The sequence below is a fragment of the Micromys minutus genome, assembly GCF_963924665.1.
Source record: "Micromys minutus genome assembly, chromosome: 16".
Classification (NCBI taxonomy): Eukaryota; Metazoa; Chordata; class Mammalia; order Rodentia; family Muridae; genus Micromys; species Micromys minutus.
Genome location: NC_137985.1, coordinates 22917436 through 22940927, shown reverse-complemented (window position 1 = coordinate 22940927; position 23492 = coordinate 22917436). Strand labels below are relative to the sequence as shown.

The 23492-nt window shown below is 43.8% G+C and overlaps 1 protein-coding gene across 1 annotated transcript in view; it reads right to left on the bottom strand.

The window, feature by feature from the left end:
• The window catches only part of OPCML (opioid binding protein/cell adhesion molecule like), a gene marked incomplete at both ends in the record, with an annotated part of 1083292 nt that extends 1074554 nt beyond the window's left edge, over positions 1–8738 (bottom strand). The window contains one exon of the mRNA XM_080929744.1: positions 8678–8738. Coding sequence (XP_080785870.1) covers positions 8678–8738 — 61 coding nt within the window. The remainder of the gene's footprint in view (positions 1–8677) is intronic.
• Positions 8739–23492: the final 14754 nt, after the last annotated feature.

The following is a 23492-nucleotide window of genomic DNA, read 5'->3' as shown; positions in this document are numbered from 1 at the left end:
TTCTTTTCAGGTCTTTACTCAGTTGTCACTGTCACAGGCAATCATGGAAGAATATCCTTATCCTTATCCTTGTCTGAGTTGTAATTTTCTAATCATATAGGTTGTTGGCTTGACACATGTGTGTCTCTTGCTCTGGGCATGCTAGCCAAACACAGTAGCTACTTAGCTGCAAACCCAGACTGACCATAACTCTTTTAGTTTAAACATTTGTCCCAAAATGATCATTCAGTAAATAACATCTGAGAAATAACTGTGCTTAGCACTGTGAAGCATTCATAGATTAACAAGGCAAAACCTCTGTAATCCAGAGCCCAAGAACCATGATGAACAGAGTATACACTATACTATAAAATGGAGTAGGTATAAAAACAATAGAATCATATAACTCTTTTGTCTTGCTGAGCCCAATTTTACCTTTCCCATTAAAATGATATGATTGTGTCCCTTGGTCATGTTTAACTCCCACCTCCCATGCCATCTGCATTGTCCTAGCCATGGTGCAGCATTTCATTTCTTGTAAATAACAAAATCTCTTCTTGTATTATTACAATCCTCAGTTATTGGCACAGGGACCTGACTGTAAATCTCAAATAACTGAGGTCCCTCCAACAGGCAGCCTGATTAAATCTGCTGAGTCATTTCAGTTTGTATTAAGCCAATAGCAAGTTTAGGGTCACATCCATGTTTACAGAATGTCTCATACTCTCAGGCATGTAGCCTGCCTTAGCTACTCTGTGGGTTCTACCTTCCTTTTCCCATCCTTTATCCCTCTTGTTTCACACCCTATCACTAAATAAGAGAGAAAGTAGGAAGAGGGGGAGAAAGAAAGAGAGACCCATAACTCTAATACCATTCTTCTTGTTTCTCCTTAGAGCACAACTACTAACAAACTTTAATCAACCCCCATGAGCAACCACCAACCATCAACTCTGCCTCTCCGGGCCCTAACATTTATATACCCTCCAAAAAAAAATTTCCCAGAATTCCAAACATCACACAGTTGCAGAAACTATCTGGAGCTGGCAAAACCCTGCTTCTGCTAAAGCACAAGGCCACCCATGGTCAGCTGCTGTGGAAGAGCTTCATATCCCCAGGGCTGGGATAAATATGTATATACTCTTACAATGTTGCTGTGTCTTTTAAAGAAACCAACATTTCAGAATTCTTGCTACACAGGTATGCATGTTCTGATGTTACTTTCACAACTTTCCGGTTCCAGCACTGCGCTGTGATTTTGCCTGGTTGGTAGATCACGGCTAGTGTTGCCTGGTATTTATAAACCCTTGAGTGAACCCTCATATCTAAGCATTTTCTAGATACTTTCATTTCCCGCTAGCAAAGCTGTTCCCCAGCCTCATGCCCACTCCACAAATGAGTGAGCTGTTGGCCATACAACCCAGGACCCCGGGCATTTTTGGAAATTCAGAGAGCATGATCAAAAGGATATGCAGAGTAAGATGACACCTAGTACTGGGAAGAGTTTGGCTGTTGTCTCATTCATAATCCGTTTCTTCACCCACTCATTCACTTCCTCAACAAACACTCTGCACACTTAACCTGAATTAGGGAATGGGAATGTGTTGGAGAAGAAAGTGGTGTAGCTCTGTGGACCACAGAAGGTGGAAGAAAAAGAGGTATAAAATCAGTACATAAACTCACAGTGTTGGAAAGAGAAGCCTGGCGCTGAGAACTTGCATAATAAAGAAGGCCGAACTACCTTAAATCATCAAGAAGGTTCTTTTGAGAAAGCAATACTTTTGCCAAACTCTGAAGGAAGAATAAAGTGTTTCATAAAATATATATATATTATGCTTGAGTAAAAAACCTTTGAGGAAGGGTAGGTTTAAGGAGCCTTTAATGAGAGATTAAGATTAACCAAAGTGACCAAAGCCAAGAAAGGGCCAGAGAGAAAGGAAGAGGGAAGGAAAGATGAAACAAGGTGTGGAGAAGTGGGGAGCGCTGAACTTTGTCCAATTTTGATGGTTTTGGTTTTTATTTTGTAAACTCTACACAATTAGAAGTCCACACAATCTGGTAATATCCCATATTTGCTTGCTAAGCAACAAGTAAGAGTAAACGTAAATTTCCCAGGCAAGTCATAAAGCATGTGACAATTGTTTTCCTTACTGACTTCATCAGCAAATGCTCATGTGCAGTAAAATAGCATTATAAATTTACAAAACACACACACACACACACACACACACACACACACACACACACACACGCACACACATGCACACACAAACAAAACCAAAAACAACAACAACAAAAAAAAAAAAACAATACAAGAGTTCAAGAATAGCAATAGCCACTTGGACCATGTCAAAGTCTCTGTCCCTTGGAATGGCCAGTATTCTTGTTTTTCTAGACCTTGGTCCTCAGTGCTCAATTCAAATGTCACTTATCATTTCCCAGGAACATGCAAGCAGCCATTCCAATCAATGGCCTGTGTCCTGATGCATCGATTCATCTTGGCCTTTCCAGGGGTCTCTCAGCACAGTGCCCCTGCTTGTTAAAGGCAATGTGTAGCCTCATAATGATAATGCTTTGCACTTACCCAGCACATTGCCCAGAGGTGTCTCAAAGCATTCTGCAAACATTTAATTAAGTTAGTTTACTGGCTGCAGGGGAGTCTCAGCCTCTGGGCACCAAGAGTTCTGGATAGGAGGGGATCTTCAGAGATAAGTGGAAGTTTTGCCTCTGGTGCCCACTGACTTTGGGGTACAGAAGAGAGTGGGTAGCTGTAGTGAGTTTCTATGTTGCCAAGCAAACAGTCCCACACGAATGACCATGTATGGCACAGACTCCTGCTTTGCCAGTAGGGAGGGCACTGAGGCTGAAGGCTAGTTGGTGTTTTTGTAGAGGGGCAAAACCATAAGTCAAGTGGAAGATGGACTTGCTTTTTGTGAGGAGCTTTGGCTGAGACTTTACGAGTAGCTAAACTCAGGCTATGTGTGAGTGTATGTGTGAACACACGCAAACGTGTGTATGGTGTGCGTATATATGTGTATGCATGCATTCAGCATAAGGAGTGACTTTGTGACTGTCAGAGGATGATGAAGCTCCAACAGTAGTGTGCGTGCTTGCGCACACACCTGCAGGGAAGTAATCACAAGTGTGTTTGTCTTCATGTTCACCTCTGGCTTAGAACTTCTTTCTGTTCCATCCTTAGAGTTACTTCATGTGCTTCTCAATGAATGATCAGAAATCCGGCTACTGGAACTGTATCTGTTCCTATTGTATCACCCCACCTTCGGCAAGGCACTGGAGATGAAGGTTCTAGAAATCAGTAGCACATTCTGGATCTTCAGCTCCTGACCATAGCCTAAATGGCAAGAACAGATGACTTCAGGACCTAGAGCTACACAGAAACCATGGTCGAGAGTGGGACAGCAGAACAAAGCCACCCCAAGGTGACACCAGCATACTCAGCCTCCGTGTCTGGAAGGTTCCATCAACATGCAAAGGTGCTAGTATCCACTATCCCTGACAGCTTAGCCTGTCAGCAGCCACAGGCCATCTGAGGACTGACACTCAAGTTCCGTGACAAGGAGAGTGGGTCTACTTCCATCTGTCCTCTCTCTCCCGCTGCAGGCAGCTGCAGATGGATGGAAACCATCCACAAGAAGACAGGATAGCAGGCTGACAGGACCCAAGCCAGGGAGTCAAGGTGAGGAAAGCCTAGGCTGCAGGCTGAAAAGAGTCATGTGAACATGAAGCTATGAGACTGTGCTACTGAAATCTGCACAAGTTCAAGGATGCTGAATAAGTCCACATACACTGCACCTCACTGAAAACATTACCAAGTAGACCCTTAGGAACGCAAAGAAGACCTGTGTTTACCACTAGCTTTGCACAACAGAAAAACCAAAGTCCAAGTCAGTATATGGCTTCAGTAGGGCCAAAAAGAGGGAAAAGGGTAAGACGGGTTTCTAGTTTGCTGTATTTATGGTTTTGAAGCTGGGAGATGTTTTAATTAATCAGAGCATATATAAAGTCTTGTTGAATAAAGGAACACATGTGTTGTATTCAGCTATCTTTTATTACCGTGGCAAAAACAGAGACACGTCAAGAGTTCCATCTTGTCTTTTGCCTCCCTCAACAGTGAGAACCATATTTTCTAGTCACCTACACATGAGCACCCTTCTTCCTTTGCTATGTCACTAGAGACTGGAATATGTTCAATTATGGTGACAATTCTTAAGGTTTCCCTTGTTAACATCTAACCTAAAGTTTTGGTTTTTCTGTCCAGTAGAAAACAGGAGGCATACAGAATTGGAACCCTTTCTACAGACGGGAAAATGGAGACCTGGAGAACAAACTAAATGTATTCCAAAAAGTTCTGAAACAAAGCCTGTAACTTCTTGGCTTTCAGTATGCACAGAAGCTGCTGCGGAGATTCACTGAGTGAGAAACTGCCCAATGACATGCTGCCCTATGAAGCTCAGGTGCCAGGCTGAAGCTGTGAGCATAGGGGCTGTCTCCAGGGGCTGACATGGGAGATCCAGGCACTAGATTTGCCAGACCACAAACACAAGAAGGTATGGGCTACTGAGGGCATCTCCTAAATGCTCCAGGCTTTGGGGCTGTGGCTGAGGGTACCACATGAGGAAAGCAAGGAGGCAGGTGTGCCTGGAGCAACACACGAGCATCTCAGTCCGTCTGGTATCACTGACTGATCTCACATTGCCCAGCTCCAGGCAACTAAAATGCCAGGTATTGCCTGTCTTCTTCTAAGTGCCTGCTATTGGCACTGGCCAGTGCTGAATGCCAACGGGACATGGCCTGACCTTATTAACATACCAATCATTTACAGGGAGTGAGAGCCACGTGATAGCTGAGGTGGGAAGGAAATATTGGCAAAAGGGTGATGAAACCTTTCAATAATCGGACCCTGGGGCTTAGTCTCTTGATTGACTCTTCTCACACAGGGAAATGGCCCTCCAGGCTTCTCAACACTGGAAGGGAGTGGGGACAGAAATCATCAAATTGGCTAAAAATTCTTCATGCCCTTGTCTCAGTCCAAAGACCCAAGATCCTTCATGAAGTAAAATATACAAAGGAGAAAGGGGCATGCAGAACATGAGCACATCTCAAGCCTCTGGGAATTTTCCAGCCAAGCTCAAGGCAATCAATGATGGGAAACCTGTTTAAGATGTGACAGGTCACAAACCCAGGGTCCATCTTCACAGCAATTCTCTGTTCGGTACATGGGCAAGAAGACCCCTGAATACCTAGGAGTAAAAGGAACACACTGGAGCAATGATCTACATAGTAGAAAAGCAGGCTTCCAGCTTATAAATCCAATCTTTCCCTAAACTGCCTAAGACTTTGTGTAGCCTACACAACCCTGTCTCATGGCTGTGATGTTAAGATCATGGAGGAAAGATGTGTTTTTACCCAAAGGCTACATTTCATGGACAGTGACTTTGAACTAGACAAATTGGTCTGGAAGTCATCAGAGGGGCCTAAAGTGCTCAGCATTTATACATATTATTGTCTAAGATGGACTTCATATGTTGATCTGAGCTCCTATTCCCAGGAGGCTCTGATGTAAATATCCAGCAGCCTTAACTTCTGGCTTCTCCATCATACTTATCTTCCCACCAATGCTCAGATTCAAGGTCATAAAGACTCCTGGGACTGATGATATGGGTCGGTGGAAAATCGTTTACCTATCAAGGGGCCTAGGTTTCCCAGTGAGCTTGTATGTACACACACATACACACACATACACAGGCATATACACACACAAACACATACATGCACAGACACATACACACATGCACACACATAACACACACAAACACATGCACATACACACACAAACACTCTTATCAAAGACCTCAATGTCTCTTTCTATGTGGGACAACCAACTCAGCCTCATCATTCACTCCCTAGATGCCCAGGGTCTCAGGACTATGCTTCTTAGCATGACACATCACCAACCACACCCCCTTTCCTGTCCTGTCTTGGATATGAGCTCAATAGTTGCCCCCTTGCAACTGTCTTCCCACCCTAGAAATTCTGCTTAGGAAAACAATTTATGAGCATCAGTGTCCCCTGGGAAGTACCAGAAAACAACAGCATTAACCTGAAAATGATTCTGAGTTGAAAAGGTGGTTTTTCAAAGAAATGGAAAGCTACAGACTGAGATAGCACAGGGGCCTAACCAGGTCAAGGTTTTGTGATCACATTAGCCTGGTTTTACCTGCTGGGGGAGTGAATGGCTAAAGAGCTACTGTTAGCCTCTTGGGAGGGAAGGCAGGATTTGAAACAAAAGAAAAAAAAATTAAAAGAAGTTCAAAGACATTGAAGTAAGGAAGAGATGTGAGCAATTGGGAGACGCGGGTTTTCTGGATGCATTGGGATTCCAGGTTCAGATCCTGCTGGAGGCCTTAGGTGTCTTCCTTCCTTCTTTCCACTAACACCAACTTTTCTTCCTCCCTGTTTCTGATCATTCGGGTTAGAGCATCCCTCGGAGTAGGTAGTAAAGCCTGCTACTGTGGTAAAGTCGACCCTGGTCAGATACCTGTCTTGTTCTCCCAAATGACCACAGCTGGTCACACTCACACTCACACCAGGCAGGGCTCAGGGACTGTGGTGGGGTCCCCTTTCAAATCTTCTGTAGGATGTTTCTGTAAGCCAGGACTGCCTGCTCCCTATAAGCACAGTGATTTGGGGTACTAGGATATCCCTAGAGGAAAGTTTCACCTCAGTTCCTGGCTGCCTTTGGAGTGTGCACTGTGTCCCAGCCTCAGCCTGTTGGCTTCCTCACTGTCTGTCCTTAGGACAGGATGAGAGATGCAGAGAGCCTGTGAAGTATGTCCTTCGCCATCCTCCCCATATAATCCCCAAGAAGGTCCTAACCCAAGCCCCTAGAACCACAGCGCGAGGAGCGATTAGTCCACGATGAACTTCCTGAACTCTCAGGAAAGTTTATCTTTTTGCAGAAGATGAGAAGCACCTATCAGGCTCCCTCTACCAGGCTCAGGCAGGTACTGAACCCAGGACTCTGCCTGTGGCCTTTCCCAGTCCCCCTGGTATACTGGAGACCCTAGGAGAAGAAAAGGGACTGCCCTCCCAACTCTGAACTTGTCTGTCCCAAAAGACATCTGGGAACTTGGTTTAGAACTCATCTCTTCTCAGAAAAGTTCAATTCAAAAACTTAATTGGGGGGGGGCATAAATTTTTCAAATTAATTAAAATGTATTTAATAAAGTGACACAACATTATACAATGGATAGCTTTTCTTTGTAAAAATTCAATTCTCTCTTTTCTTCCAATAAAGTTTCTTTTTTTTCTTTCCTAATTTTCTCTAGTAGCTTAGAAATACTTTGCAGAATTACATTTTTAAAAAAAAGGGGGGGAGAAAATCTGACCAAGGGATTCTCAATATAAAATGAAAAAATTATGTGCTTTACCTATGAATGTGAGGGTTACAAATCTTGGCATTCATGTCTGTACATATGTGAAGGAATTTAGGTCTAAGCTAATGTACGATGGAAAACATACATCTCCATTCGCTACAACAAGAGGAGAGGAGGAAGACATGCCCCTAAAGGGTGAGGTTTAGTGTGGAAGACCCAGAGACCCTTTGATGCTGCCTAAAATGTTGGCAAGCATTCCCAGCCCCTTCAGCATTGTGTGAAAGATGCCTGTGAGCATGGTCCTCTGCTTGCAGAGGGCTCCAATGCAATTACCAACCCTATTAAGATGTGCTAGCTTCTGCAAGGAGTTTACCAGGCTGGCTAGGGAGGGTTGCGGTATTTTACCTGGGTCACTGCAGACTTGGTCTGCCCAAATAAGTAAGTGCTGTGAGAAAGAGCACTGCATTAAAGACTCTTCCCAGGGACTCTCACAACCCTTGGGTAGGGACTAGATTTCCCAACCTTCCCCCGGCTTGAATCAGATCAAATCTATTAAGGAAAATTCATGTCTCTGCTGTGATGTGAAGATTACCAGGGAGAAAGTGGATTTCAAAGGCACAATCTGCCCATTTGATGGAAGGATAAAGAAAGGACAAGAGGTGGTGGAAGGTTGTGTTAAGACAAAAAAAAAAAAAATGCAGTAGGGAAGAATTCATGAAAGGATGAGAAGGCAAACAGGGACATGGGGATCTGGAGTGGGAACAGAGGGGAGGGTTCAGAAGGAAAAGAGGAGAGGAGAGAGCGTTGGGAAGAGAGAAAAAAACGGGAAGGGAAAAGGGAAAAAAGCACGGGAAACAGAGATGCAGAGATCTACAAGAATTCAGAAAAACAGAGACCAGTACTGAGCAGGATGCCAATTCCTGCTGCAGGTTCCGACAGCAGCGCGCAAGGCTTTTGCACCCGGAGTTTAAGCCCCTCTTCTGTTACCCCTGGGACCACAGCTGGTCAATGCCAGTTGCGCCTTTCACAGAACCAGCAGCGCCTTGCAGTACAGTGTGGATCTCGAACCCAGCTCCCCCAGAAGGGAGCAAGTCTCTTGCTGTGGGCATCTGTCTGCCTGAGAGCCAGCTAGCCAGTTAGTGTGTGTGTGCTTGTGTGCATGTGCACACGGCAAGCCTACCTTCACTCACATGCCTCTTGCACTCCCTCTTTTTCTCCTTGCCTCTCCCTCTTTCCCCTTCCCCTTCTGCCCTAGCAGCTGCACCATCACCCAGAGAGAGAAAACGTCTTTCTTTGCTGGGTACCTGGGATGAAGAGCAGGGCAGTGGTGGCCGAGAAGACGATCCAGTAGGCGGGATGGTACATTTCTAGGCTGTGGTGCGCGGCCGGGTTAGCTCCCGCTGGTGCTGCTACTGCTGCTGCTGCTGCTGCTACCACCGAGGCTGCTTCCTCTGTGCTGAATTCTGAGCAGGTTTAAATCCAATGTTTGCAAAGGGAGGGAGAGAGCAGAAGAGAGAGAGCGCGCGCGAGATGGGAGCAGGCAGACGGCGTCTCTGATTTTTTTCCCCCTTGCACATACACACAACTGGTAAGAATCATCAGCACCAATCTCCACTGGGCGCACAGCAGACCACCTCCAAGCCACACACTGGCTCCACTCTCCTGAGCGACACCAGGAGACTTTCCTGTTGAGAAGGCTCCACTCCAAGGGGAGTTGAAGCCTGTCCCCTGCGCACCCCCTCACCGTGCAGCAGTACTGCTAGAATTTGTGTATGCCAGTGTGCCTCGCATGGGCACTCCCGCTCCTGGGTGGGCAGCGGGAGGGGTCTAATGCCCTTCCCTAAATCTTACCCCAGCGGGTGTCAGGACACAAGGAACAGGAAAAGGCTGCTTCCTGGCAGAAATTCACTAATGCCCATGCCAAAGCCTTATCATTCCTCCTTCCTGGTCTCCAGCCCAGGATGCAGCCAGAGCTTCGCTCAGAAGCTGCTCAAATGCATTGCGTTCCCATCCCGCCAGCAAGCGTACTCAAAAGCAACCTGGCTCCCCTGTTGGAAGATGGACATATTCAGGCTTTTCTCATCGAAGATGCAGGGAATTGGCCAGCTCCCCACAGTTAGAGCATTAGGGAATGCTATCAAGACAAAAAAACCCCAAACTATTGGCATGATCCCAGCACACTTAGTTAGGAACACCCAGATTAGGTCTCAAGAAAGAAGAAACTTTCTGAAGCCCTCAGAAGGAGAAGGCTCAAGGTGATGGCTGTGGCTTTGGCCTTTCTTTTCTCTTTCTGACTCTCTCTCTCTCTCTCTCTCTCTCTCTCTCTCTCTCTCTCTCTCTCTCTCTCTCTCTCTCCCTCCCTCCCTCCCTCCCTCCCTCCCTCCCTCCCTCCCTCTCTCTCTCTCTCTTTCTCTCTCTCTCTCTCTCCATGGTCCAGTTTGCATCTGTGCAATGACAGTTTCTAGGAACCATAATTCTGCACCTCAGAATGCAGCCAGAACACACTCTATCTGCATCCCCTGGAATATGAGTTGCACACCACATGCGTGCCCCCTGCACTTTGAGAATGGGCAATGAGAACAGCACTGGCTACTAAGGAGGTTCTGGGGAGAGTAACTGTGTTGCCAGGTGTTCTACAAAGACCACAAGTCAGCTGGGATTCTTCCCCAGCTCTCTGCATGTCTTCCACTCGTCAATGTGTGACTGGCTTTCCAGGTGACATGCCTCCTTCCTCCCTGGTTGTCTCTGTGATATATTTCCAGCACCTCCTATGAGACAGCGAAGTACAGGTGCATTTCAGCTGTCCCCTCCAGAGTCCTGCTACTTAGACATCACTGTCCTAAGATTTTAGTTCAGTAAGTACCAGTGACTTGAAAAACATTCCATGGCTAATGAGTCCAGATCAAAACCCAGGTCTGTACTATCATAAAACCAGTTTTGGTGAAGTAGAAGGATACCCAGAACTCATTGCATCTAACAGAACTTCAATCTTTCTAGGAAATAAGATGTTTGCCTTTAAACAGGTAGAAAGAACATTGATCGTTTTCCCTTCTTACAAACATAATGATTAATATCATCATCATCATCATCATCATCACTTAGCAAGTTCTTGCTTAATATAAAGTGCTTTTCCAAGGCTGGGACAAGGAAGAATATTGTTTCTTCTTATCTGCAAAAGCCATATGATATATCTGAAAATTCCTCCAGCAAAAAAGAAATATTATATTAGTGAATGTATATATAAAATAATAGAATACACACACACACACACACACACACACAACCTTACATAAGATCACAAAAAGTAAATGGACAGACAGTACAGCACAAGGTGGGAGATTGTCAGACACAAACAAGAGGCCTTTCGGAAAACCAAGAGTGATACTGAGGGAGTTCAGGAGAGACACTGAGAAAGTCCTGTAATTTAGGGATTTCCTATTGGGATGCAAAAGAGTTCATTTCCTTTTGAGAAAAGAAAGACCGTGAACAGGGGACATTTATGGAGCTCTTCTAGGGAACATGTGAACTGTTTTCATCTCAGCAGACACAGATGAGGTCTGGCGATAGACTCTGGTGGTAGGAAAAGAGGGAAGATAGAGGCTAAATGTGGTGCTGAAGGATTAGTCTGCTTGGGCAACTCATTAACCCATTGTTGACTAAGAACTTCAGATATGGCATCACATCTAATCCTTATCCCGATTGAGAGAGGAAGCAACTGAGATTTAGAGAGGTTAAGTAACTTATCCAGGGCCGCAGTTAGTGAGCGATACAGCCCAAATGTAAGCCCATATTCTTCTGTTTCCTCTATATAAAGAAGTTATAGCATTGAGCAATATCATGGTATTGATCATCTCCATACAAGGAACTCGGCTATTGGCCTTACATGTCCCTTATTTATCTTTTCAACAAATAGTGTTGGGGGTGTACTATCCTTACACACTCAGAGGTTTAAATAGCATCTTCAAAGTTGCAGTCTGCTCACCTGGAGCTGAGGGACAGCCAGCCTTCACCTCTTACAATGGCAATGACTGAAAAGATTCATTGAGAAAAGAGATGAGACTTGAGTGCCTAGGGAACACTGAGCTCCTGAACAGAGCTGGCAGCGATCAGCAGTCCCTGTAGCATCAACTGTGAGCTGAGCACCTGAGGATTCTGGGTAGCACTAGGCACAGGCTCTCCTTAACTTCCCCAGGGACTGCAACCCCACCTTCTCTATAAGACATTAGTACTGTGAAGAGTACTCAGCACAGCCTCCCTGCAAAGAGCAACTGGGGTACAGGCTGCACTCCTGTGCTTCCCATTCCGGTAACAAACTCTTGAGATCAATTTAATAAGGAGTATACTAGCTCACATCTTTGGACACTGTAGCTATGACTGAATACATACAAATCCTTTAGATCTGATGCTTAAAGGGACGAAGCAAAGTAGTAAGTGTGATAGAGCACTAACACCCCTGCTCATGCCAAAGAATTGAAAGACATGGTGGGGGAGAAGCTAGAGGTCCACTACTCCTTTCAAGAGTATACACCAGTGATGGGTGAGCTCTATTAAATCTCCTCACTAAAGGTTCTACTGCTTTCCAACAACAAGCACAGAGGACTATGCTTTCACCCCATGGATGTTGGTGGGGAATTAAAGAGCCAATCTACAGCAACCCACTACCAGACATGAGCTGCTAGGGACCTGGAACAAGCATCTAGTAACTTCTAATGGTGTAAGCACACTCAAGGCAAACCATGCTGCTGTCCCTCAGTTCTCACTGAGCCTCAGTTCCACAGAAGAGGCAATAGAAGAGATGGCAGACAGTCTCAACTCCACTTCATGACTTAGTTCTTTCCCTATGCCCTGTATGTCTGTAACACAACTTTTGTCAAGGAAGAAATTCACTTTGCAAAAGGAAAACCTGAGCTTATATTCTGGGAGTGTCATCACTAGTGATGTGACCTTCTCTCTTAAAAATTTATGTATTATATATAATTATTATATATAAAGTATGTAATATTATTATACAAAATTCTATAGTATTGTAACATATAAATGTATATTTATATTTAAATACACATTTATTTACATATAAATAAGTATATGTGTGTGTGTGCGTGTATGTGTGTGTGTGTGTGTGTGTGTGTGTGTATAATTTTTTGAGACAGTGTCTCACTCCCAAACCCAGACTGCCCTGGGATTCATTATCTTACCTAGTCTCATGGGCAATCTTTTGTCTTGGTCTTCCAAATGCTCAGATTACAGGGTAAACCATTATACCTGGCCAGGATATTTTTGTTTTTAAAAGCATCCATCTAGAGCAGCTGATATGACTTGGGGGTAAAGCTTTTACCTACTATGGACAAGACCCTGAGTTCAGTCCTCAACACCACAAAACTAAACTGAAATGCAAGCAGCTCCTTATTCCAACAATCTCTTTCCTTATCTGCACAAGGCACTGCTTAATTAAATTCACACTTAACAAACATCAGTAAAGATCAGGAAATAATTCATGTTATTTTTTCTAAATTTGTGTGCTTGACAAAGTCTTTGTAAAGACCACATAAATATGTATTTTCACCGATCGATTCTTCTAGGTCTATTATATGACGAAAACATATGTCTCTTATTTTTTAAAAAAGTAGAACTGTATAAATGCATATTTAATCAATAGATGGCACCAAGTCTAAAAACAGATATTACGGTCCACTGGGTCCATTTATGCATTCTTAAAAAATACAAATAAAAATAAAAATGCTTCAGTGCATATTTACTAGGGGAACTGTTCTCTCCTCTGGAGTAAGTAGTAAGCAATTTTATACCTTCCGTCATTTTTTTTTCCTCTTCCAAAGCTAACAGAATCACCAAAATTGTATTTAAATCACAACAAAGTATAACAACGAACCAATTGAACATGGGAAGTGTGTGTGAGAAGACAAGAGTCACGCCTGGAGGCTTTTGTACTTTGAACCAGTAAAGTGGTCAGGTAGCCATGTCCGTGAGCAATGTGGATCCTAAGAGAGTCATAAAGTCAAGTGTGTGGCTGGGGACTTCACCCTGCTACCAGTGAGTTTCCTGATTTGACTTACCTTCTTTCAAACTCACCAACCTTGGGCAAGGATACATAGCCTCCGTTGATCATTGTTTTCCTTTTTTGACATTTTAGGTGAAGAGTTTTTTTTGATAAAGTGTCTTCCTATGTATCCTAGCCTTGCCTTTAACTTATGATGTAGCCCAGTCTGGCCTTGAACTCTGGATGCTCCTCTCTCAGCATACTCATGCTAGAATAACTGTGAACCACTGAGCCCAGTATATATATATATATATATATATATATATATATATATATATATATATATATATATATATATATAACACAAAGAGCAACATTAATGAAGAAACTGACTTTGGGAACTTCATGCAACCATTTACCCATTCATTCATGAAACATTTAACAGAAGCCCACTATGGCCTGGGTACATGTGCAACATGCAGGAAATAGAATCCATTTCTGAGATTCTTCTCATCTCTCCAAAATGCATCCACACAGCAGTATGGAAGACAAAATGTCAAACTGCCAATTATACCATTGATTACATTTATGACAAGTTATGTAAAAGCACTGGCTTCTATAAGTAGAGAAAGCAGTTCTTCTAGGGGGAAGGAGGTGTAACCAGTATTGGAAATGTTCCCACTGAAGTTACTTCCCTGGGATAGTAACTTCGGGAGAGAAGTTGCCATGGGGGCCAGCCAGCCAAAAGTGTCCACCGCAGTAAGAACAACTCATGCAAAATTCCCAAAGCAAGGGCTCAACTGGGATAAGACCAAAGCTCTCAGCGCAATCCACTCTCATGCAGCCTGTTGGTTGAGACCAGCTATGCCGCAGGCAGTGGTAGGCACTGGATGGATACAAATGGATCCTGATCCACACTAAGGATGGGTTGCAGATATAGTAACACTTGGGATTTTGTGTCGCTTTTGCTCAGAGGAAGTAAAAAGAGGGTGAAAGAACACTGACAATTAAAAGCTGACTCTGCCACCTCAGGTCTATCTACCTATTCCAAAATGCACTCGAGTCTCCCAGACTGCAAGTGACACCCTAGAACATCTTAATGGCTCCAGGGTGCACATTAGCTCTTGTAGACCATAAAGGTCCACTTCATTCACAGGAGCAACAATTGATTAACTGACTAGTTTGGAACTGGAACAATAAGACTTTCTTCCACTGTCCCTGGGACTTGATTACAATAGGGGTCTTAGAGAATCCGGTCTTAATCTCTATATGGTGCTTCCCAATGTTATTAATATCTTCACAAAATATCATGCTTGTCAGTCAGGATAATCTTAACAGTAAGTATCATGAATGAAATACCCATAACATGCCAGTGTGCCTGTTAGTTGGCTAACATGCACCGTGTCTACTCTGCCTCCCCACCATATGACTGCTGCAACACTCACTTTATGGATTTATGAGTTATGATATCCCCCATGGTCACCAGTGTAGCTGAGATAATTCGGTGCTGTCTCACTCCAAAGACCAAATTCTTTCCATGTGAACTCTGAAGATCTTTAGTACTTCAAACCATGACATAATGTCAACACCATACATTTTTAAAATAAAAATTTTTTAACCAAAGTAATTTCTGGCTTTACCTAGTTATCAGTGCCTAACACTTGGGGTGAAGGAAAACCATAACTCAAACAGAAGCCACCAGACCCATTTCTTTTAGCTGCTATGTGTTTTCCCCTGAAAGTGGCTTCCTTACTTTTTTTTTTTTCAAAGCAGCCATATTCCCCTCTGGACCACCATACTTGGTTTGATGTAATGATGTTAAGATGACCTGCTGGCTTGCTAACAAAGAAGATGTTGAGTTAGCTCCTTCTGAGCCCATCCCCAGCCCCACTGCTCTCCTCCCTCATTAACCCAAGATAAATCTGTCACAAGGTTTGAATGAGTCCATCTTTGATTGACAGTGTTATGAGTGTTAACTCTTGTCTTCCTAATCAGTCATTTTGCTCTCCCTTTGTAATATTTGTAGAGAGATGCATGGAAGCTATCATCAATACCAGAGACAGCAACAATGCCAGGATATGCCTGATAACCGGGTCATGTGCACTGTGTCAGGGCATATCACCCACTAGACAAATGTTCTGCCACTGAGCTCTCAATCAACTTTTCCATATACAAAATTTATCTTCTTCAAGTCTGAAGAATTTTACTTAATTTGTATATTGTCTTTGAAGTTCTCTGCTCTCTTTATTTACTTGTTTTTTTGTTGAGTTCCTGTTAAAATAGAGGCAACCATGTGGTTGGGGCTTTTCATATTTTCTTCTTTCCTTTCCATCGAGATTTCCGTGACTTACATTTTTTTTTACTGACTTAAAAATTATACTTTCAAATTATTAATTTCAAACAGTCTTCTCTGTTGCCTGGTTTTTATAGTGCCCTATTCTTGTTCCTGGATACAGTATCTTCTCCTAGCTTTCTGAAGATGTTAATTAGACTTTCTAAGTTTCCCTTGCCTGCCAGCACAGTCTCCGCCTCTTGGGCTTCCTTTCTCAGCTCTTCTGTGTTAGTCTTTGTGTTTTATGCAGGATGGCCGCCTCAACTCTCTCCTGATCTTTGGACTTCCGGTTGTATTTCAAGAAAGTAGCAAAAGGCTGACTGGAATCTCTGTTCTTCCTTAGAGCCCAGCAACTGCTTGGCTGTCAAAAGATGAGCAGGCAAGGAGCTGTCCTTTGGCTCTTTTCCTGAATGACCAAGGGCTATTGCTAGAGGTCGTTTTATCTTGAGCCAGGCAAGTTTCTCTAGGCAGGAGCACTTCCTTCTCTTGCCAGGATGCTCCAATCTTGGCTACCTCTATTGTGGAGTAAGGCCCAGCAAGCCTCACCTTTGGCATGGAAACTCTCCACCCCTCTGGTTTTAATCAGTGCTTCAACTCTCTCATCTCGTGGATCCTGAAGGACTCTCCTGAATTCCTTCAAGCACTGAATCTCTTCTTCATACTAAAATGGTGGAATCAGAGGATTCTAGGGTCAGAAATATCTAACAGAGAATTTCCACCAATCCTTCACTTCCATCACTCGCAATTTCTGTCCTCCAAAATACCCTGTACCTCCCTGTTCTGAGCCTACCCTATGGTAACCAACTGTCATGGGGACAGATCTACTTAGCTCTGAAGTTCTTGAAGGTCCAGTCTTTCAAACCATTTGCTAACATTTTTAAGAGGTGTCTCAAGACATTAGAGGTCAGACCTCCATGTTAAGTGCATAATATTCACATTCCTAGTTGGCATTACAAAGAACAGAGGGCAGACACTATCTTCTAAATACCTGGAGCATCTGGCACCACAGTCCTACAGACAAGCATGATCAGCACACAAGCTATGGTTGCTGGGGTGTGAGGCAAAGACATTCGTGGCAAGTGTTTCCTCTGTTTGCTTCTCCAACATGAAGGGATACAGAGGAAGGGCTAACTTGTCCCACTCCCCAGATGGCAAAGCAAAGAGAACATTGGAGAGGGAAAGTACACTCCAAAGGCCAACAAATCAAAGACTAAAGTCAGGATTAAAGACTGAGTTCCACTACGTTGGTCTCTTCTGTTCACCACCCCAACACGAGCGTGCCCTTTGATTATTGCTACAGTGGTTACTGACCACGTTAGCAGTATCTCATGGACTCTCCAGAACCTGGGCAGATTTGCTCTGGCAAACATTACAACACCATACAACCCTTTATTACATATGTGTGTTCCTGATACAAATCTAGTGAGATACATAGTCAGCCCTCCAAATCCAAGATTTTATTCACTTCCGCAGAATCAAAACTTTTAGTAGAGAAAAAATAAACAAACAAAAAACCCTATGGCTGTAAGAATATGTGCAGATTCTTTTCTTGTTCTTATTCCCTAAGCAGCCTATCATAACAACAATTTGCACAACATTTAAATTGTATTAAATGTTTTAAGTAATCTAGAGGTGATCTGAAGTTTATAGGAGGGAAGGGGGAGGAAGGGAGGGAGAAAACATGATAACATATGCAAACACTCTGCCATTCTCTCTATAAGAGTCTTGAGCATCTCAGACCTAATATGCACCGGGGTCCTAGAACCAAGCCCAACTAAGGGACAATTCTACTGAAGAAAATCACACCAGATTTCCATCTTCGTGTGAATCCCCACTGCCAACAGTTCTTAAGAGATCCTGAAATATTTCATCTGGCAGAAAGACACAGTCCCCATTTTCATGGCGAAGAGGAGGAGGATGAAGGGGCACACACAGCTTGCAGCAAGAGAGCAGGCAAAGCCAGATCCTAAGCAGGCTCCTACCACTGCAGCTTCCGGATTGCTTTGCTCCGCCCACTCCTCAACCTCTTAAACCAGCACTCACAGTTCCTGTCCTCCTCCCTCTCTGAGTGGAGCAGCCTCTCCACCCTTCTCCCCCTTCTGGAATGAAAAGGCTACTCTTCTCTCCTTGCCTGTCTGGTTAGACAGTGAATACGAGTCTATTGATTTGCATTCGCGGAAGAAAAAAGAGGAAAGGGGAGAGGGAGGGGAGAAGAAAAAGAAAAGTACACAGTTGCTCACTCTGTGACTTCATGACTCCCCAGGGGGCATGTTCAATCAGAAGCAGAACATTTCAGCTATATCCCTTCCTTTCTGCCTCCCAACCCTCTTTAGCCCCTGCGGGATACCAGCTCCTGTCAGGGTTTTATCAACCCCGCCCAAGTGCCCCATAGAACCAAAGCCCTTGGTCCCTCTCCCACCCATCTCTGTCTTCTGAGCTAGCACATCCTCACTGACAATGACCCTTTGTGCAAGGCACTGGGCCAGAGTAGCAGAGCAGAACGACAGGAGAGGCCAGAGACCTTGCTGTTGGCAAGAGCTGGCCTTAGAGACTGCATGACAATGACTTCGGTGTGCTGATTGCTTTTGCCAATTTTAAAAGAACGCTGGAATGATTAAAGAAGCCTGCAGGCTGGGACCACTCAGCTCTCTTCCCACTCAGGTTCTGTTAGTTTCTAGCCACACAACCAAGGCACAACACTGAAGGGTCTTACTCTAACTCAATATGCATTTCCATACATAGAAATTGCACCAGCACCTAGCCCGGGGCCACATACCTTATTTTCATGTAATGTTTGCTGACCATATCATATCTGTGTTTGAGCATGGGTAGTGCTCAGAGTAACATTTTATTCAGTGAGACAGGGTGGAACCTGCAGAAGGTAGACAACAGTGTTGTGTCCTGGTTGTTCAGAAAGGATGGAGTGTGCTGGGGAAGGGGATCTAAGAGCCCCTGGGAAAGCACAAATGGGCATAAAAATTCCCACCTCTCTGTTGTGAGAGCTGATAAGAAAACCTCCAGCCCCATCACATCTGTGTATTTTAACTGAGAATGCACTGACTATTAGGCAAAGATATTGGGGCCATTTAAATGAAATCAGCCAGGGAGGTATTTTAAATAACCCAAGCTCTGGTTCAGTCCACATGTATACCTTTGAAAATGGAAACACTGGACCCAGCAGTAATGACAGGAAAAAACAAACTCGAGCTGTATCTATTTGGGCTGGAACAGTGGCAAGCAGAAGATTGAAATGAATCTGATTTCCCTCCTCAGCGGAGGGTTGCTTTGCTACACGGCAGAGGCTGCACTTACAAGAAGATGCCCTCCCGCAAAATTAGATTTTTCAGGCTTCGCTGGGTACCTGTGTTTGACACACTTGCTTCTGCATTTGATGTTTCCTTGAAGGATATAAGAGCCTCCAAGGCCTCCAAAGTTCAGATCAACTATAAATGCGCAAGTCGGGGTTGTTAACCCAGGCTCTGGTGTCCAACAATTGAGCTGAAATCTCAGAAACAAAGTGGCTTTGTGCTTTATCTTCAGAGCATAATTCCTCTTCCTTGATTTTTTTTTAAATGGGGGTGGTCATGCTAGGTACTCCCTAAAATAAACAGGTCTCCCCAAGAACACAGACACTGATGCAAAATTAAAAAGAATAGTCCAAGTAGGTCACCTGCAATTTGCACTTGTAGAGCTTAGAGCAGTTTTGAGTGGACTTAAAGTTTCAACATTAACTCTGAGGGTCTCTGTATTTCTACAACCAATAAAGGTTTCAAATTAAGCAAGAATGTTGGGCCTGAAGCCCTGGCAACTGTAGAGCAAGGAAAATTATTAAGCCAATCAGTTTATTGACCCTCGAATTCTTTCTAGATGAAATGTGTGTTGCCTGGCATCCATAGTTCCAAAGGCAACTTAAATGCATATATTTTCACTGAGCTCTGTGGGTGGAGAAAACAGCACGGTTAATATTGTGGCATGATACCAAAATAGGATTCCTCTCTCTCTCTCTCTCTCTCTCTCTCTCTCTCTCTCTCTCTCTCTCTCTCTCTCTCTCTCTCTCTCTCTCTCCCTCTCAAGCATGCACACAAGCATGCATGAGTAACGGCCTCCTCAAGCATCCCTTGCCACCCACCTCCCCAGGACATCTCAAGATGTCAGTGGTGCATGGCACTTGATGCACTTGATAAGTGTTTGCTATCAAGGTCCAATCTAAACCCAGTAATGACTCAACTCCCAAATTAGGACTCATGTGGCCTGCCTTCTCCCTGCTACCCTTTTCAACCCCCAACATGGCAGCATGTTTAAGATGGTTCTTCGTAGGGATGCATTTTATCAGAATCCATGATGTCAGCAATAGGGAACTGAGGAATACAAAGAAACACACATCAGAACAGAGGGTATAGCAGGGCCCTAGGGTCCTCTTGTCTCTGCCTCTCCCTGGTTGCACCTTTTGACCCAAGCTTTGGAATGTAAGTCTCACATGAAGCCTATACTCTGAGGTCCCACAGCAGCATCAGTGACATTTATTTGTTTGTTTGTTTGTTTGTTCCCCACACGTATACACACTCTGGTACCTCCTCAGAGACCTTGAGCAACCTCTTCAGTCATGGTCTACCTCTTAATGGGTCTGTTTCTCTATTAGTGTGTGCACCAGGGGCTGCCAATAGGCATCCTGAGTGATTAATTTGCCCCTGTGCCATGTGGTCTGTGTCCACAAGCACTTTGTAGATGGAGCATCCTGCCGTTAGTTAAACATCTGCTCAACCAGATTTTTAACTTCTCTTCTTAAAAAAAATCATAAAATTCAGCTAGTTCCTCATTCTATATGAATAAAAACCACACTGATCTCTCCTTGCAGCCCCATCATATCCACTTCACTCAAACACGTTCGTTCATATATGTACTTGTCCTTCACTGGACTTGCAGTTTATTCTGCTATCTTGACCCAAAGAAACACTAGTGGAGGATGTGTTTTTGTCTATTTTCTATTGCTAGACAAAAAAACCTGAGACTGGGGGCTTTGTAAAGAAAAGAGGTTTAGTGGTTGACAATTTCAGATGCTGAAAACTCAAAGCAGGGTGTTCTACATGCTGTGCTTCTAGAAAAAAATGGATATATTAAATGGGTTGCAGCAAGGTATTGCAAGGCAGACATGAGAAGTAGAGGGATCATTCGGTGAGTCAGGAAGCAGGATTGATTTGGGAACCAGACTTAGGTGTTTTATTTGGGGTAAGGAGTTAGATTTCAAATTATATTTGAGTTCTCTTTTCAATTGTGTTAATTATAGCATTTAAAGAGATCTAATTCCACACAAAATGGAAGGCTCTATAATGTATCCATTGGGCTGCTGGAAACTAGTGGCAAGAACATAACAGAAGACCGATTGTGATCCTCAGTGTCACCACCATGTGACATTATACAGTCACACAATCCTAGCCCATCCTGGAGTCGTAGATCCTGAAAGCTGTCTGATTTCAATCTGATGCAATGCCACAAGAAAAAGGAAAGCAAAGGAAGGAAAAACTTCACAACATGAAGAGGAGCTAAGTCCCAAATTATTGGCATAATCGCAGCACCCTCTTCTGCACCAAAAAGGTGCAAAAGAAACAGCTTTCTCTCTCTCTCGTGTGTGTGTGTGTGTGTGTGTGTGTGTGTGTGTGTGTGTGTGTGTGTGTAACACGTGATAATGAACTAAGAGAGAAATACAGAATGGTAGTCTACCTAAACATCACTTGTACATAGCTGATACAAATGACCAAGCTTGGAGCTTCTCAACAATCAGGGTAAGATGCCAGTGTTTTATGGTCACAGTTTTATCCATAGACAGTACAGATTCAAAGGGCCTACATGTTATTAGTTTCCTCAAGCATCCATTCCTAGATTTAAAGACAGAGGGAGGGGGGGAGGGAGGGAGGGAGGGAGGGAGAAAGGGAGGGAGGGAGGGAGGGAGGGAGGGAGGAAAGCAAGCAAGCAACCTGGCATCTCTGAGGCATTCTCCTCCTCCACAAACTGTACAGGTGAAAAGACCATTTGGAGAATTGGATTTCTTCTGTTCCTTTGAAAATGTACTGCCTTAAAGCTAAATTGTCCTTCACCTGGAGGCCTACCATTGTTTAGAAATTGCTGCATCCCAGAAATGCAACATTCAAAGGTATGGTAAATTCTGAAGGCAGGCATGCTGCAAAATAGCTTAAAATTAAGTATTATATTATGTTCATTTACCCTTGAAAGTCTAGCCCTAGACTAAACTGAGTTTGTGCCTCCCAATGTGATGCTCTTGCTATCCAGAGAGTTGACAGTGTCATTTTTTTTATCTGTCTGTAACCAACCCTAATCTTTCTCTGGATAACTGTGGTCTCAAAATTCATCTGGTACCCAGACAGCCAGCTATCATAGTCCATCACCAGAGCACTCCAGATGGAAAGGTGAGAGATGTTGAAAACCATGTCACAACCAGGTATACTCTCTCTGGTACCCTATCTTGATCTTATCATAACCCCACCCCCATCTCCACCACAAAACAGCAGAGGAAAGAAACCAAAGGTTAGATCAATCTTGCACAGGCTGGTCTTCCACACTGGTCTTGGTGGCTTGGGTACTGTAGATCTCTGTCTCCATATAAGGTAGGTGGCAGGCTTCTGTCCACCTGTACATGGTTTTCAGGCTGCTGTTCACTTTGGTACTCTCACTGTTGGCTGAACCTGAGCTAGTAAATTCCAATTTATTCTCAGACTTTGTTTTCACAACAATCGTTATTAAGCCAAATTTGTATCTCTTGATGATAATGATATCCCAGGTAGAGCTCTAAATTCAGTATGCATGGGCTGCATCTACCTACCGAGGACTGCTTTGAGGAGAAAGGAAGTGTCCGGGCTTGGTTTTCATGACATTCTCAAGTAAGCTAACTGAAATCCCAGGATAACCATACTATTGTTTCTCCAGAGAATGCCTTTCAATGATCCACCAGTTGGGCTCATGCCACTAAGAGTCCATGATGCAGGCTATGCTAAAGTGGCCCCCAAGATTTCTGTCTTCCTAGTAACCTTTTTTTTGCAAAGGTAATCCATCTGAATATCCAAGTACACTCACCATAAACCTTTCCTCAAAATTCTATATTTATTGCAGATAATACTGACCTCCCTTGTGGTTAATTCATGTCCTGGGTAACTTGTAAAAAGATGCACAGATAGGTCAAAAGCCCCCTGTGCCCTTTAAAGGAATCTGTCCATAGAGGGCCCAGCTGGAAAGAATCATTCTTATATGTGCTTCATGGCAAGTCAACGGCTTTCAGAGTAGCTAGGGCAAGAAGCAGAATGTAGTCTGTGTGCAGACACTAATGCCATGCTCCAGAGTATAGAAGAAAAAAATGAAAGAATAAAGTTCTTCAATGGCATGTCAGGCAGAGATAAACCCTGTACAAAGAAGTGAAATGGCAAAGACTACAGAACCCCTTCTGCTTATTCTCCATGATGTTCCATCAGCTATCTCCGAGGTACAGACTTTGTTGGAGAGAATCTAAACTCTAAATGAAGGTTTAAAGAAAAGTCTCCACTGCTCACAAAGGACACAGAGGGATGAGAGAGTGAGAGAAGGCAGGGTAGTCAAACAGCTAATGCCACAAAATGAAAGCTGGAAAGCCGGGGTATAAACATTAGCTTTAAAAGAACAAAGCATTGAGAGTAGAAAGACATGTTGCTAATGCAGTCCTCCACATTAGACCCATGTGTGTGAAGGATTCTCTGCATTCTATGAGACGCAGATGGAAAACATCATCTTATGATAATGTACCAGGCAT